This window comes from Pongo abelii, chromosome 1, assembly GCF_028885655.2.
Source record: "Pongo abelii isolate AG06213 chromosome 1, NHGRI_mPonAbe1-v2.0_pri, whole genome shotgun sequence".
Lineage (NCBI taxonomy): Eukaryota > Metazoa > Chordata > Mammalia > Primates > Hominidae > Pongo > Pongo abelii.
Genome location: NC_071985.2, coordinates 89,742,693 through 89,755,312, shown reverse-complemented (window position 1 = coordinate 89,755,312; position 12,620 = coordinate 89,742,693). Strand labels below are relative to the sequence as shown.

The following is a 12,620-nucleotide window of genomic DNA, read 5'->3' as shown; positions in this document are numbered from 1 at the left end:
GGTCAGGAGTTCGAGACCAGCCTGGCCAACATGGGGAAACCCTGTCTCTACTAAAAATACAAAAATTAGCCAGGCGTGGTGGCACACGTCTATAATTCCAGCTACTCGGGAGGCTGAGACAGAAGAACTGCTTGAGCCCAGGAAACGGAGGTTGCAGTGAGCCGAGATCACACCATTGCACTCCAGCCTGAGTGACAGAGCAAGAATCTGTCTCAAAAAAAAAAAAAAAAAGGCATGTCTCTGAGGAAATAGCATTTTTAGGAGAGGCACATTTTTCTTTGGAAGGGAAAGGCCCAGTGTGTATGTGGTGAGCATGGTGGAATGCGCTGTGTGAGGGTGTGGTCTTGGGGAGGAAATGTGGGGCAGACACTGATGAAGTTCCAGGAATTCAAGGAAAGTCAACATGGGATTTTTTGTGTGTGGGTATGAGCACGGTGTGCCTAGTGGTTTCAACTTCGCTTTTTTGGTCAGAGTTGATCCTGACTGAGGAGTGTGTGTGAGTGTGTGTGTGTGTGTGTGTGTAAAATGGAGGGGAGGACTCAAGAAGCAGTTGGAGGTAGCAGAGGAGGTTCAAGTTAGTCCCCACAAGTGTTTGCAAAGTAAGACATGCCTGCCCAGCACTCTCCTAGGTGCTGTAGTGGCTACAAATAGAGTAGAGAACAGACTACAGTCCTCAAAGACTTTCAGTCTTGCAGGTCAGCTCAGACTCAAATGTAGAACTGGAAGGACAGTCCTAAATGGTCAGACAGATGGAAGAGGTGAGGTTGATTGTTGCTGCTTAAAAGGACCATTGGACCAAGATGATTTAGTCTCAGGTTATTTTCCCCAGTGCAAGAACAGGTTTTTAGGAGTAAGCTCAACTCGGCTCCAAGTCAGCAAGGTCTTAGGCTCTAATGAAAAAGTCTTGGCCTTAAAATTAGGACATCTACATCGTAGCCATCATTAGCTGTGTGGCATTGGACAAATCACGTCATCTCAATGGGTCTTTTCTCTTACCATAACTGTAAAATGAGGGCATAGAGTATCTAATATCTTTTTCAGCTTTTACCTGAAGCATAAAGTCTTATGTTACCATGACTTAAGATATTTTAAATCTGTTCTAGGTATTGTTTCCAGATGCTTCCAGTGCAGCTTCTCCTGGCCATAGCACTTAAACATTGCCGTTTTAATTCACCTACACTAAGAGATTTGTCTATCTGTCTATGTATCTATCTGTCTATGTATCTATCTATCTATCACCCATCGATGGGAACCACTGTGTTCAGTGTTTTCTGTGTATTGATACCAATCTCCACCACAATACCATGAAGTACATAGTATTACCCCTGTTTTGCAGATGAGAAGTTAAGTCATTTGATCACACAGCTTTTCAGTAGCAAAATCTACATCTGAATGTAAGTTTGTCTAATGCCTATACCCACATTCTTTATCAGTGTATTCTCCTGGACATGAAATTGCCAAAGAGTCCATTGAAAAGCCTTCAGCGTCAGGCTGCATTCCGACGATTATATCATTAGAAGCTGCCAATATAATTTCTTTAGCAAGGTTTTGTGAAAGGTGCAGCAACTAAATATAAATTTTACCACAAGTTTGAGGCAGAGTTTTGTGTGTTGCTAACTTACAAGGGACAAATGGTGAATGGGGATGAGGTGAGGATGGGTATGTGTGTTGGGGAAGGTAGTGGGGAATTGTGGGATGGGGAGCACTATTCCCTTAGAGCACAACCATGTGATAAGCCAAGTGTAGTTGAGGAAAGAGTATGGCGTAGGATCCCAGCAATTTTGCTAGGTAGGTTAATGTGGATAAGTTAAGTTCAGTTTTCTCATCCTGGGTGTCTCACTATTTCCTTATAGTACAAGCTAAATGTGATTGCCCTACCCCCAGCCCCATAGGCTGTCAACCTAATTTCTATCTGAATCACCCATCCCTCCTCCCTGGCTAACTCTTAGATGGAGGAAATGAGACACAAGTCGGTCGCTGTGCTATGATCTAGATTTTTTTTATATAAGCAAAACCAACATCAGAGTGCTGAGGTAAGGGCTTTTCTAAGAAGGTTGCATGTAGATGACATTGATCTACTTGAGAATGAAATCAGTCATCAGCTCAGTGTTATGAGGATCAAGTTCTATCCTTACCATGGGAAGGCAGCCAGGGCATCTCTCCTGGTCTTGGGTCAGGACATTTTGACTCCAGTATTGGTTGGTAGTAGTCAGGGTGGCTGAGGGGAGCACAATGCTCTGAGATATTGAATCATAGGGAAATTTGGAAGAAAGGTTAGGGGATGGTACCTCTAGGCACTTAAACTGCAGGGGAATAATTGTGCCTTATTGGTTTCATTCTAACCCTGGTGACTTTTTGGATGAGATCCAACAATTTTCTGAATTCTGTTCCCAGTGAATACTCTTAAACCTCTTGTACACTTCTTCAGCATCCTGTGTTTACCCTGACGGCAGTGCTAGTCACACTAAACTGAAATTATCTGAATAATGTCTCTCACATTAGAAACCTGTGGCTCTTCTATTTCTTTCCATAGCCTAGTAGAGGGGATGAAGACATGTTGAATTAGACTGAATTAAGCAACATCCCAGGATATGTTTACCTACTATTTTTGCAAAGGTGGCCCCATGCAGAAAGCCAAAGTGGTGAGAGCAAGTCCGAGCCTGTGGAGAGAGGTCCCCTGCTTACCCCAGAGAGTGTGATAAGAATCTCTTTATTGCCAGACACCTACCTCTTCTTCTCAACTGTAGTATTAGCACCATGATGAGAATCATGATGACACCCCCTAACAGCCCAGCATACACTGCCCATGGTTTTGTTTCTGGAAAAAAAAAAGAAGTCAAAGAGCAATCTCAAAAGTATTCTGAGCTTAAAAACATCCTACATGAATAATGGAGCCTCATGTTCTATTTCTGCATTCTCTCCCAAGGGAAACGTTTGTTTTCATGGTTTTAGAGGTCAGCTTTAGATCACTGAAAATTTTTGTATCTGTTTTCTTATTCTAATTTATCTCACTATACTTTCACATTCTTAATTTCATAAAGATTTTTCTATCCAAATGCTTTATTTTTAACTCAACTACCACATGTCTAACATTAAATTATCTTCATCTCTCCTAAGTCAATCTCTCTGCCCAGTTTCTCCATCTTAAGATTGCTAATGTGTCCTGTATCCATTTTGGGTAAAGAGAATATAATGGTTCCATGTGCCGTCCCTGTGAATTCACACTATTCTCATGAGACACTGGGAGGAAGAAAGATCTACTTATCTTTTTTAAAAATAAACATAATAGTGCTATTGTTGTCCTTTCATGCAAATAACTGGGTTGAACCCAGCAGACCTGAACTGAAAGGAAAGTATTTAGTCTTTCCTCTAAACCATCTTCATGTTTAAAATTAGCCCGAGAACTAATCATCAAGGCTCAAAACAGAGAGAAAACTTTTATTGCTTTCTCTTCTTTACCCACTTTATCAAATCCTTTTGAACTGGGAGCAACACTTTGACAAACAGTGAATGAGAACTATCGCCCCCAGTAAACAAGACATGTAGCTCAATAAGATAACAATGAGCAATTATTGAGCACTTGCAATGGACCACATATTTTTAGTGCATCATGTGTACTAACATATTTAATCCTCACAATAATCTTACAAGGTAGGTACACTCATTATTCTCATTTTATCGAGACGGAAAACAGCCTGGAGAACCTCAAGAACTAGAGCTTGGTTTAGGAGTAGAAATATGACTGAATACTAAAGACAGACTTCTTGGAGAGTCAGAGAGACTTATGGGCTTGGAAAAAGTTACACCGGGGTAATGAACAGTGGGGACCAAGCTGAAGCCCTAGGGTTCTAAGTAGAATATTCACACTAAGGTTCTAAATAGAGTAACACCAGATGTTAACATTAACGTGTAAGGGAAACTTATAAGGATGATTGTGGAATAAGCCTGCTTGTTGTTGTACCTGTGAGGAATTTGTGGGGCAGAAATTGAAAGAAAAATAGTTGGGTTCCAAAGGAAAGAATCATGGTGGACACAATCAGATGTTTACAGAGTTGACCAAAGATACAGACAGTCTCAATGAATTCATAAAATGCAGCCCACAAGATCCAAAGGGGCCTCCAGCCTGATAGCTGACAAGAAGCCTTCTGGGTTTGAAAAAATTCTTTTTCTCCTTAGGCCTTTCACACATCAAGTTAGACCAAGGAATCTCACTGAACTGACTTTGCAAACACCTTGGTTATAGGTTCTATCCCCTAAATTAAATGTTTTAATTTTGCCAGATACCAACTTCAACAGTCTTATGCTCTGATTAAAAAAAAAAAAAAGTTAGGGGGCAGGCAGAGAGTTCTAAATTTGTATAAAGAATGACATTTTGAATCATTGCTGATGCTGGAGGAAGGAGCAGCTCCACTCTGAGTGACTTATGGTTACTGAGAACCCTCTGTGCAGGACTGTGTGTGTGTGTGTGTATGTGTGTATGTGTGTGTGAGAGAGATTGATTCATTCAAGGTTTATGATATCGACACTAGGAACCACTGGAGAAATCACTGTAATACTAGGATAAGAAGCAAAGCCAGTAGCCTGAAATTTGTGTTTCGTCAGCCTATGGAACTGATCCAGCAAACCATTATAGTAGCACTTACTATTTTGACTAGTTCCTCTTTCTTCTTCTATCATAGATATTTTGGGAGCTTCCAATACAACAGTTGATTTAAGAAGAAACACCCCCACCATTTATATCATTTTAAAAGATAATATTTCTCTCCAATTTCACTTAAGATAAAAAAATAAAACCAACAGACAAAGTAGTACCTCTGAACTGGAAAATAATATGACAAAACTGCATCAGTAATGCCTGGTGAGTCAGCCTCCTCTCCCTCGCGCCCAGTGCCGGTTGCTCTGCTGCCCTCCAACTCACAGAAACTAACGATGGCTGGGTGCAGCACCAAGGCTTCAGGACATGACAACACCAGCCCTCTCTATCTTTTCTAGGGTCTCTAGAGGATGAAAGCAATCTGCTACCTTTGTCCTATGACAAGCTTCTGCCAGTCCATCTAGATCTGAGAGACAAGTTGGCCATGGTCCTGAAAGATATTTCCCAAACTCTAATTTTTTTCCTAATCTTTGGATACAAATATGAACCATAGACCTTTTTAACCTTAAGGGAACTATAGTATAGTGCTTATTTCACCCAACCCACTAATTTTATTTTGAGGACACTGAGACTCAGACAGGAGTATCCAGAGTCATAGAAAAAGTCAGTGGCAGAGCTGGATAAGATGGGAACTACAGATTTTGTGGTTTGTGCTTTAGCCTCTGGAGATGCGGTCCCCATAAAGAAGGCAGTAGTGATGTCAAAGCCCTTTTGACTCAAACCTTTTGAGTCAAAAGCCCTCTGAGCAGCCAACCCATCCTTCATCATCCGCCATCCAATACATGCTCATTCCTGGCCCCAGGCTCCACCCCATACTCTCCTTCCTGCTGCACCCTAAGCTGTCCACCATGCCTGCCCAGCCTTGATGCCCAGGCCAATCTTCCTTTCTTTGTGTCACCTTTCCTGACCATCCCAGCTCTTGTTCTTCCCTCTCCCTTGGACTCTTGCAGCACCTGTGGTTTATGTCATGTATCTTAGAACCTGAGTTTTGGCAACATCATCTTTACCATGCAGACCATTTTCAGTGATGGTATTTGGAGCCAGAGAGATAGGTTCAAATTCTGGCTACCACTTGATAGCTCTGTGACTACAGATAAGCTACTCATACCCTCTGTGGCTTCAACTTCCTCATCTGTAAAATGAGCATAACAATAAGTTCACAGTGTTGTTCTGAGAAACCCATACAGTAATGTATGGAAAGTGCCCAGAGCAATATCTGGAATCCATCATGTGGTCAGTAAGTGTCAATTACTTCTGCTAGCCTCAATTCTCCAAATAGTTGCTAGGTTCTAGGAGGCCAGAGACCATCTCTTACACTACTTTAACAGCTCTCTTAGTACTCAGTACATAATAGAGTCTCAGTAAATTCTTGTTGATTGATTAGAAAGACAAGAAAATGAGTTTGATCTTAAGTCCAAAGGAGTCTCTTCACCAGTGTCCAGAGATGCTTCAGTCCCATCTGTTCTTTACTTATGGCTTAGTTTCCCTATCTGTATAGTAGGCCCAAGTATTTTTACACTTGGTGCTCATACATTTGTTGCTATTCTTTAATTATATTTACATGGAAATCAAATGTCAGAGACCCCATGCTCTTAGAAATTTGGACAAATATGAAAAAAGTGCTACTATTACAGTTTGTTCAGGTCAAGCTGCACATGATTTCTGTAATTTCTGGGAGTAATTTCCTCGTGGTTCTCTAAATCTTTGCTCCCATAACTCTGCTTGCTCTACTCTGTGCTTCCTTGGGTGCAAGGTTTAGTTCCTTCATCAGTGATATGGTTTGGCCACGCCCCCACCCAAATTTCACCTTGAATTGTAATAATCCCCATGCGTCAAGGGTGGAGCCAGGTGGAGATAATTGAATCATGGGGTGGTTTCCCCCATGTTGTTCTCATGGGAGTGAATAAGTCTCACAAGATCTGATGGTTTCATAAATGGGAGCTCCCCTGAACAAACTCTCTTGCCTGCTGCCATGTAAGACATGATTTTGCTCCTCGTTCGCCTTCAACCATGATTGTGAGGCCTCTCCAGCCATGTGGAACTATGAGCCAATTAAACCTCTTTCCTTTATAAATCACCCAGTCTCAGGTATGTCTTTATTGGCAGGGTGAGAACAGACTAATACAATCAGTTTCCACAAACAAACCAAAAAAACTTTTTTTTAAAAACCTACACCAATAATTTTGTGGATTTAAGTTCTCTACTGAAGATTGAAGGGTCCCAGGGAACAAATTCCACTGTGAACTATGCAGCTTTCACCACCTAGCAGGCTCAGACTCTCTCTCTCTTCCCGTTTCTGCACAAGTAACATCTTTCTCCATTCTCATACAAAACCATCCAACCCACACCCAGATTCCTCGGGGGTCTCCACCTGCCTTCTAGCACTTATTAAGGTACTATCATAAACAAATACAATTCCTTTTCAAAGAGGAATTCTAGTAGCAGTTCCTTGATTATAATATGTTTCTTTAAATATTATATTTTTCTACCTAGTAAGATGTAGAAGTCCCACTTTGATTGCAAATTCCATGAAGGTAGGCCCTGTACCTTATTCTTTATTCGTATCCTCCATTCCACCGGAAACAATATAGGGCAGGAGGGCACTCAATATGCACTCGATGAACTAAGTTAAATTAAATGAGAGTCCACAAAAATGGATCTAGAAAAAGACTGTCATGTAGCTTTCTGTTTAAAAATTACCAGAAGGAATGTAGGGTCACCTGCTGAATGGCCCAAGGCAGGAATCAAAGGGAAGGAGCAGTGACCCACTTGGCTTATACTTTACAATAACAAGATGGAGCCAGGAGGCAAGTGTGTGTCTGTGCCATCGGCGCTTCACCTGTGCTCCCATTTTCAAACCACCATTTCCTGTGGCAGAAGCTCCAGCTCTTCTTCTGTTTGCTCAGTCATGTAGTGAGGCCTCTCTGGATGGTGATGCTGAGAAATCAAAGTTGTCTTGGGGTCTACAAGCTCCTGACTCCTTCATTCACAAAGAAATGCTACCTGAACATTTCTGAACCAGAGGTTTGGAACTCCCCCTACTCCCGAGGCTCTTAGAGGCGGCTGAGCAGGCTGGTCAAGAACTCACATGCCATTTGTGAAGAGTGCTTTGCTTGAGTCTCCACCCTGGGCCCTCCCCACCTATTGGCTGTGGTTTAAACATGATAACTTGGCAGACAGTCACACATCCAAGGAAAAAGCCAGAGGGCTTTTTTTTTCTTGTCTCTGAAAGTGTTGTCACAGAAACACAAAAGAGTGTCTCTCTCTCTCTCTCTCCTCAAGTTCCCAAATCTTATTATTAATATTTTGTTTTAGGGAAGATGAAGAAGAAAACTAAAAAGAATCTGAGAAATAAATGCAGTTCACCCAGGAGATACTGCGATGTTAGCGTAACGGTGGGAGCGTGCCGGATCTCCTTCCTGCCTTTCATGTGGTTGTGTCAGCAAAGGCTGCCATCTTCAAGAGATACATTCTTGTTTGTGGCAGTTTCCATTCAGAACTGGGGGTGGGGAAGGATGCTCATGAACCATATACTAATTTAAGTTCTGGGACCATCCAAGTAAACATTTTTACGGAGTTCACAGCTTCCAGAAAAATCCCTTACAACCTGCCTATCCCACCCAGCATTGCAGAGGCTACTAGCTCCCGTGCGATTTCGCTCATGCTTTCGTGGTAATACGAGTCTTTTCTGGGCATGTAGCTGCTCAGCTAGGAGCTATGTGTCTCAGCTTCCCTTGTAGCTGGTGTGGCCCCGTGACCAGGCTCTGGGCTGTGCAAAGTTTCCAGGTTTTTTCTTTCCACCATTGTTGTTACGCTCACTAAATTGGGAAGACCCTAGAGAGAGACCTGTCTTTGTGCTTGGAACATCTAAGTGACTCTGAAACAATGGGAACTCCCTATTTGAAGAAATGACCTTGTTAGAAAGGGGAAGCCTCCGGAGCTCACTGGCAGGCGTCAGCCTTTTCTTTCACTGAGCTAACTCAGAGGTGCTGAGCCAGCGTTTTGCTGATCTGCTGAAAAAGATCCTCTCTTCAAGATGAGCTTCCAGGGGCATTCCTTTTTAGATTCCTTCATTCTAGCACAGCCATATCTATTTCAGAATACAGATATCGAGGATGGCAGCAAGTCACACACTGTCCAGAGCTGACCCACATCCACTGGCTTCACATGACCTAGCCAGAGTACTTCATAGCACCCTAGGAATTGGACTTTACAATAAAGATGCTTCATTATGATAGACATTAACACACTGAAATGGCAATTGGAACAAGGATGAATACATGACCTGAACAAATGTCACTTAAAGAAAAAGATTTCAAGGAACATATAAGTTTTTGCACAGTTTCGCTTAAGTGAGTCCTGTCAAGAGACAGTGCTCACATCACATTGCATTCCGTCTCATCACATCATTAACCGCTGTGAGGTTTTCATTAATGAAAATGAAAAATGTCTTAAAATCACTGTCCTGATGACAGATGGCAAAGCAACCTCTAATAAACCCTCGGACCCCACAGTTTCATCCCAAGGCTGGGGTTTCAAGTCTTTGTTAACTGACAGTTGCTGCTTTGGCTCGGGTCCCATCATTTTGATGGATGACTGCAATAATGGCCCCCAGGAACTAGTTTCTCTTTCTTCGCCCTCTTCGCTGCCCCAGTCTGTTCTCTATACTACTGGAGTTCCTCTTTGAAAAAGCAAGACTGATGGTGTGACTCCTCTATCTAAAACTCTTTATTAGTTCCTATCACCTACAAGATAATACAGAGCAAGACCCAGCTGTATCTTCTCCTCCCTCTGCCTGGAATGTCTTTCATCAGCTTGGGTAATTTCTACTTATTTTTAAAACCCAGTTTATGTCACATCCTCTGGGATGCTCTCTCTAATCCCCCGAGACAGTATTAATAATTCCCTCCTGTTTGTTGCCTTGCATATATTTCCATTTTACATCCGTCACACTGTCTAATCTAGGATCATTGTTTACTTATACAGCTGTCTTCTGCCTTAAGGCAAGGATCATGTCTTTTTTATCTCTGTGTACTGGCCCCTAGCACAATGCTGGAATATAGTAGAGCCTCGGTAAATGTTTTGTCAAACTAAGTGCAGTGTTTTAAGAACTGGTAGTATTCATTATTCATTTGCAAACACAAATCAAGGTACTAATACAATTCTGTTTTCAGTATTCAGGCAATCTGGTATACTGCGAAGGGCAGGCCACAAACCAGCTGTGTGATCTGCTTCTGAGGCAGGGAAGGTCTGGTCCCCTATCCCTGCAGGCTGGCAGGGCGGGGAGGCAGCATCTCTACTTTTATTACATGTTGAATTGTGTTTTCCCAAATTCATATGTTGATTTCCTTAAACTATGGCCTTATTTGGACATAGCGTCTTCACAGAGTTAATTGGGTAAAACTGAGGTCATTAGGGTGATGTTATGGGCTGAATTGTGTCTCCCCTCCCCCAGATTTCTGTGTTGAAGCTCTAACCCCAAGGACCCCAGAATATGACCGTATTTGGAGGCAAGGTCTTTAAAAGTTATTAAGTTAAAATGAGGTCATTAGGGTGGTCCCTAATCTAACCTGACTGGTGTGCTTATAAGAAGAGGAAATCTGGACACACAAAGAGACACCAGGGAAAAGAGAGAGAGAGAGAGAGAGAGACCAGGGTGTGAGCACACAAAGGAAAGACCAGGTGAGAACACAGTGAGAAGGTTGCCATATGCAAGCTAAGGAGAGAGGCCTCAGAAGACTCCAAACATGCCAACACCTTGACCTCGAACTTCCAGCCTCCAGAACTAGAAGAAAAATAAATTTCTGTTATTTAAACCACCCAATCTGTTGTACTTTATTATGGCAGCCCTAGCAAACTGAGAGAGGTGCGCCCTAATCCAATATGACTGTTGTCCTTATGAGAAGAGGAAATTTGGACACAGAAATACACATAGAGAGAAGATGATATGAAGAGACAAGGAGAAGACAGCCATTTACAAGCCAGGGAGAGGCGCCTGGGAGAGATCCTTCTCTCACAGCCCTCAGAGAAAAACAATCCTGCTGACACCTTGACTTTAGACTTGTAGCCTCCAGAACTGAGAGCCAATACATTTTGATTGTTTAAGCCACTCAGTGTGTGGTCCTTTGTTACAGCAGCCTTAGCAAACTCATACACAGTGGCAAGCCTGTATTTGCAGTTCTTATTGACACACACACACACTGAATCAAGGACTGTCTACTCTGGGAGGGACTTCATTTGTTCACCCTTTTCATTTTACTTGAAACAGAGACCCAAGAGAGGGAAACGGCTGGACAGTTCTCTTACAAACCAAGCCGAGATCCTGACAGGGCCCTTCCTGTGGTGCCAGGTTTCTACCGCTTCCTGTCCCTCCACTCCTCACAAGAACCTGCTTCCTACTCAGTAAATCTGGCTCCCACTGGTGCGTTCTTGGTCCTCAGAGTGGCTTAGACGGGTAAGTCCATCTTCACATGTTTTCTTAGAACGTCCTGAGCCGAGTGCCCTTAGTGTAAGCTTTATGGCCCACCAACACTTTGGTATGCCCTAATTAAATTCTTTTTAAACTACATTGAGGAGCATGAAGAAAGTTCTGCCCCTTTTTTGGGATAGGCCAGGGTAAAATATTCAGTGCCCTGTCTTTGTACTCTAATAGGGCAGCTATACCCAGGGAGGGCTGTGCTGAGGTAAGGGTTACTGCTTCCTCATTTACAATTAAAAAATACATTATATTTTTGTAGTTTTTATAATAAAAATTACATTTTTATTATGATTTATAAGGCATTTTAAGTGCATTATCTCTTTCACTAATACCTATTAGGCTTCCAGAATCAGAAAGCCTAGCTCCATCACTTGCTCTGTGTGTGACCTTACTTAACCATGTTATAGCTTTGTTTCCTCAGCTGTGAAGTGGGGATACTAATACTATCAATATTATTTTGTTGCTGTTAGGATTAACTGAGATGCCACATAACTGGCACATAGTAAACCATGATGACCTGCCAGTTGCTGTTATTTAGAGATGAAGAATCTAAATCTCAGAGGGATTGAGGGACTTGCCCTTGTAAGTAGAAAGGGCAGCATTGGCTCTAGGACTTCCGGGGCCACATTCTGTAAGCTACCAACTATGCTGCACTGCTTGCTTGTCCTGCCAGCACCTTCTAAATGACTGTGGGTGGGGAGAGCGCTCTGAACTGGGGGGTAGCCTCTGAATGTGGTTTGTATGCAAGGTGGGCAAGCAGCCAGACACAGCCAGTAAGTGAGCAGACAGGGGACTCTGGCTATGAAATGTCTGGGGAGGAAACATGTAGGGGGTTAGACTCATTCAAGAACTCCCAGGGGCACACTGGAGGCCAGGTGGGATTTTCCCAGCAGTCCATCTGGGAATACTCCAGGGGAGTCTCTGTGACAGGCAGTGCTATGTGGAAGGACATTACTTGGCTGAATTCCCCTGTCCCTCAACCATGACCACCTGGGAAAGCCCTCCACATGGACACCATGGCTGCTGTAGGCAGAAGACCCATTGGAATGATTCCTATGTCCCCCCAGTAGATGCAGAGAGGAGAATGTCAGGGTGTAAGCAATGCCTTGCAGAGCAAACACCCTGGTCCTACAGTCCCTGAACCTGCTTGAGGCAGGGACACAAGATCTGTTAGTGAAAAGGGCCTGTGTTCTGTCCTGTATCCAAGTGGTTAAATGGGCTTACTTAATAAGTTCTGTCTTCCTTTTGCTGACAGAATAATGATGCTTTTCTTTCTAGAGGAAGAACAGTCAGAAGATGTAGGTTTAGGGGTTAACTCCACTATTTACATGCCAAAGAAACTTGAGGAGGGTACTTAATTGCTATGAACGTCAATTTCCTCATCCGTAAAATGAAAGTATAATAACACCTATCTGGCAAGGTTATTGCGAGGATCAAAAGAGATTACACAGTGGAGAGTGCTTTGCTAATGATGAAGCACTATGCAAT

The 12,620-nt window shown here is 42.7% G+C and overlaps 1 protein-coding gene across 2 annotated transcripts in view; it reads right to left on the bottom strand.

The window, feature by feature from the left end:
* The window catches only part of SLAMF1 (signaling lymphocytic activation molecule family member 1), a 38,957-nt gene that overhangs the window by 13,196 nt on the left and 13,141 nt on the right, over nt 1–12,620 (bottom strand). The window contains exons 4-5 of one of the 2 annotated variants that reach the window (XM_024253423.2): nt 2,729–2,818; nt 2,136–2,218 (exon numbers count right to left, since the gene is read on the bottom strand). In XM_024253423.2, coding sequence (XP_024109191.2) covers nt 2,136–2,218; nt 2,729–2,818 — 173 coding nt within the window. The remainder of the gene's footprint in view (nt 1–2,135; nt 2,219–2,728; nt 2,819–12,620) is intronic. The other variant, XM_002809913.6, reaches the window with a different exon arrangement.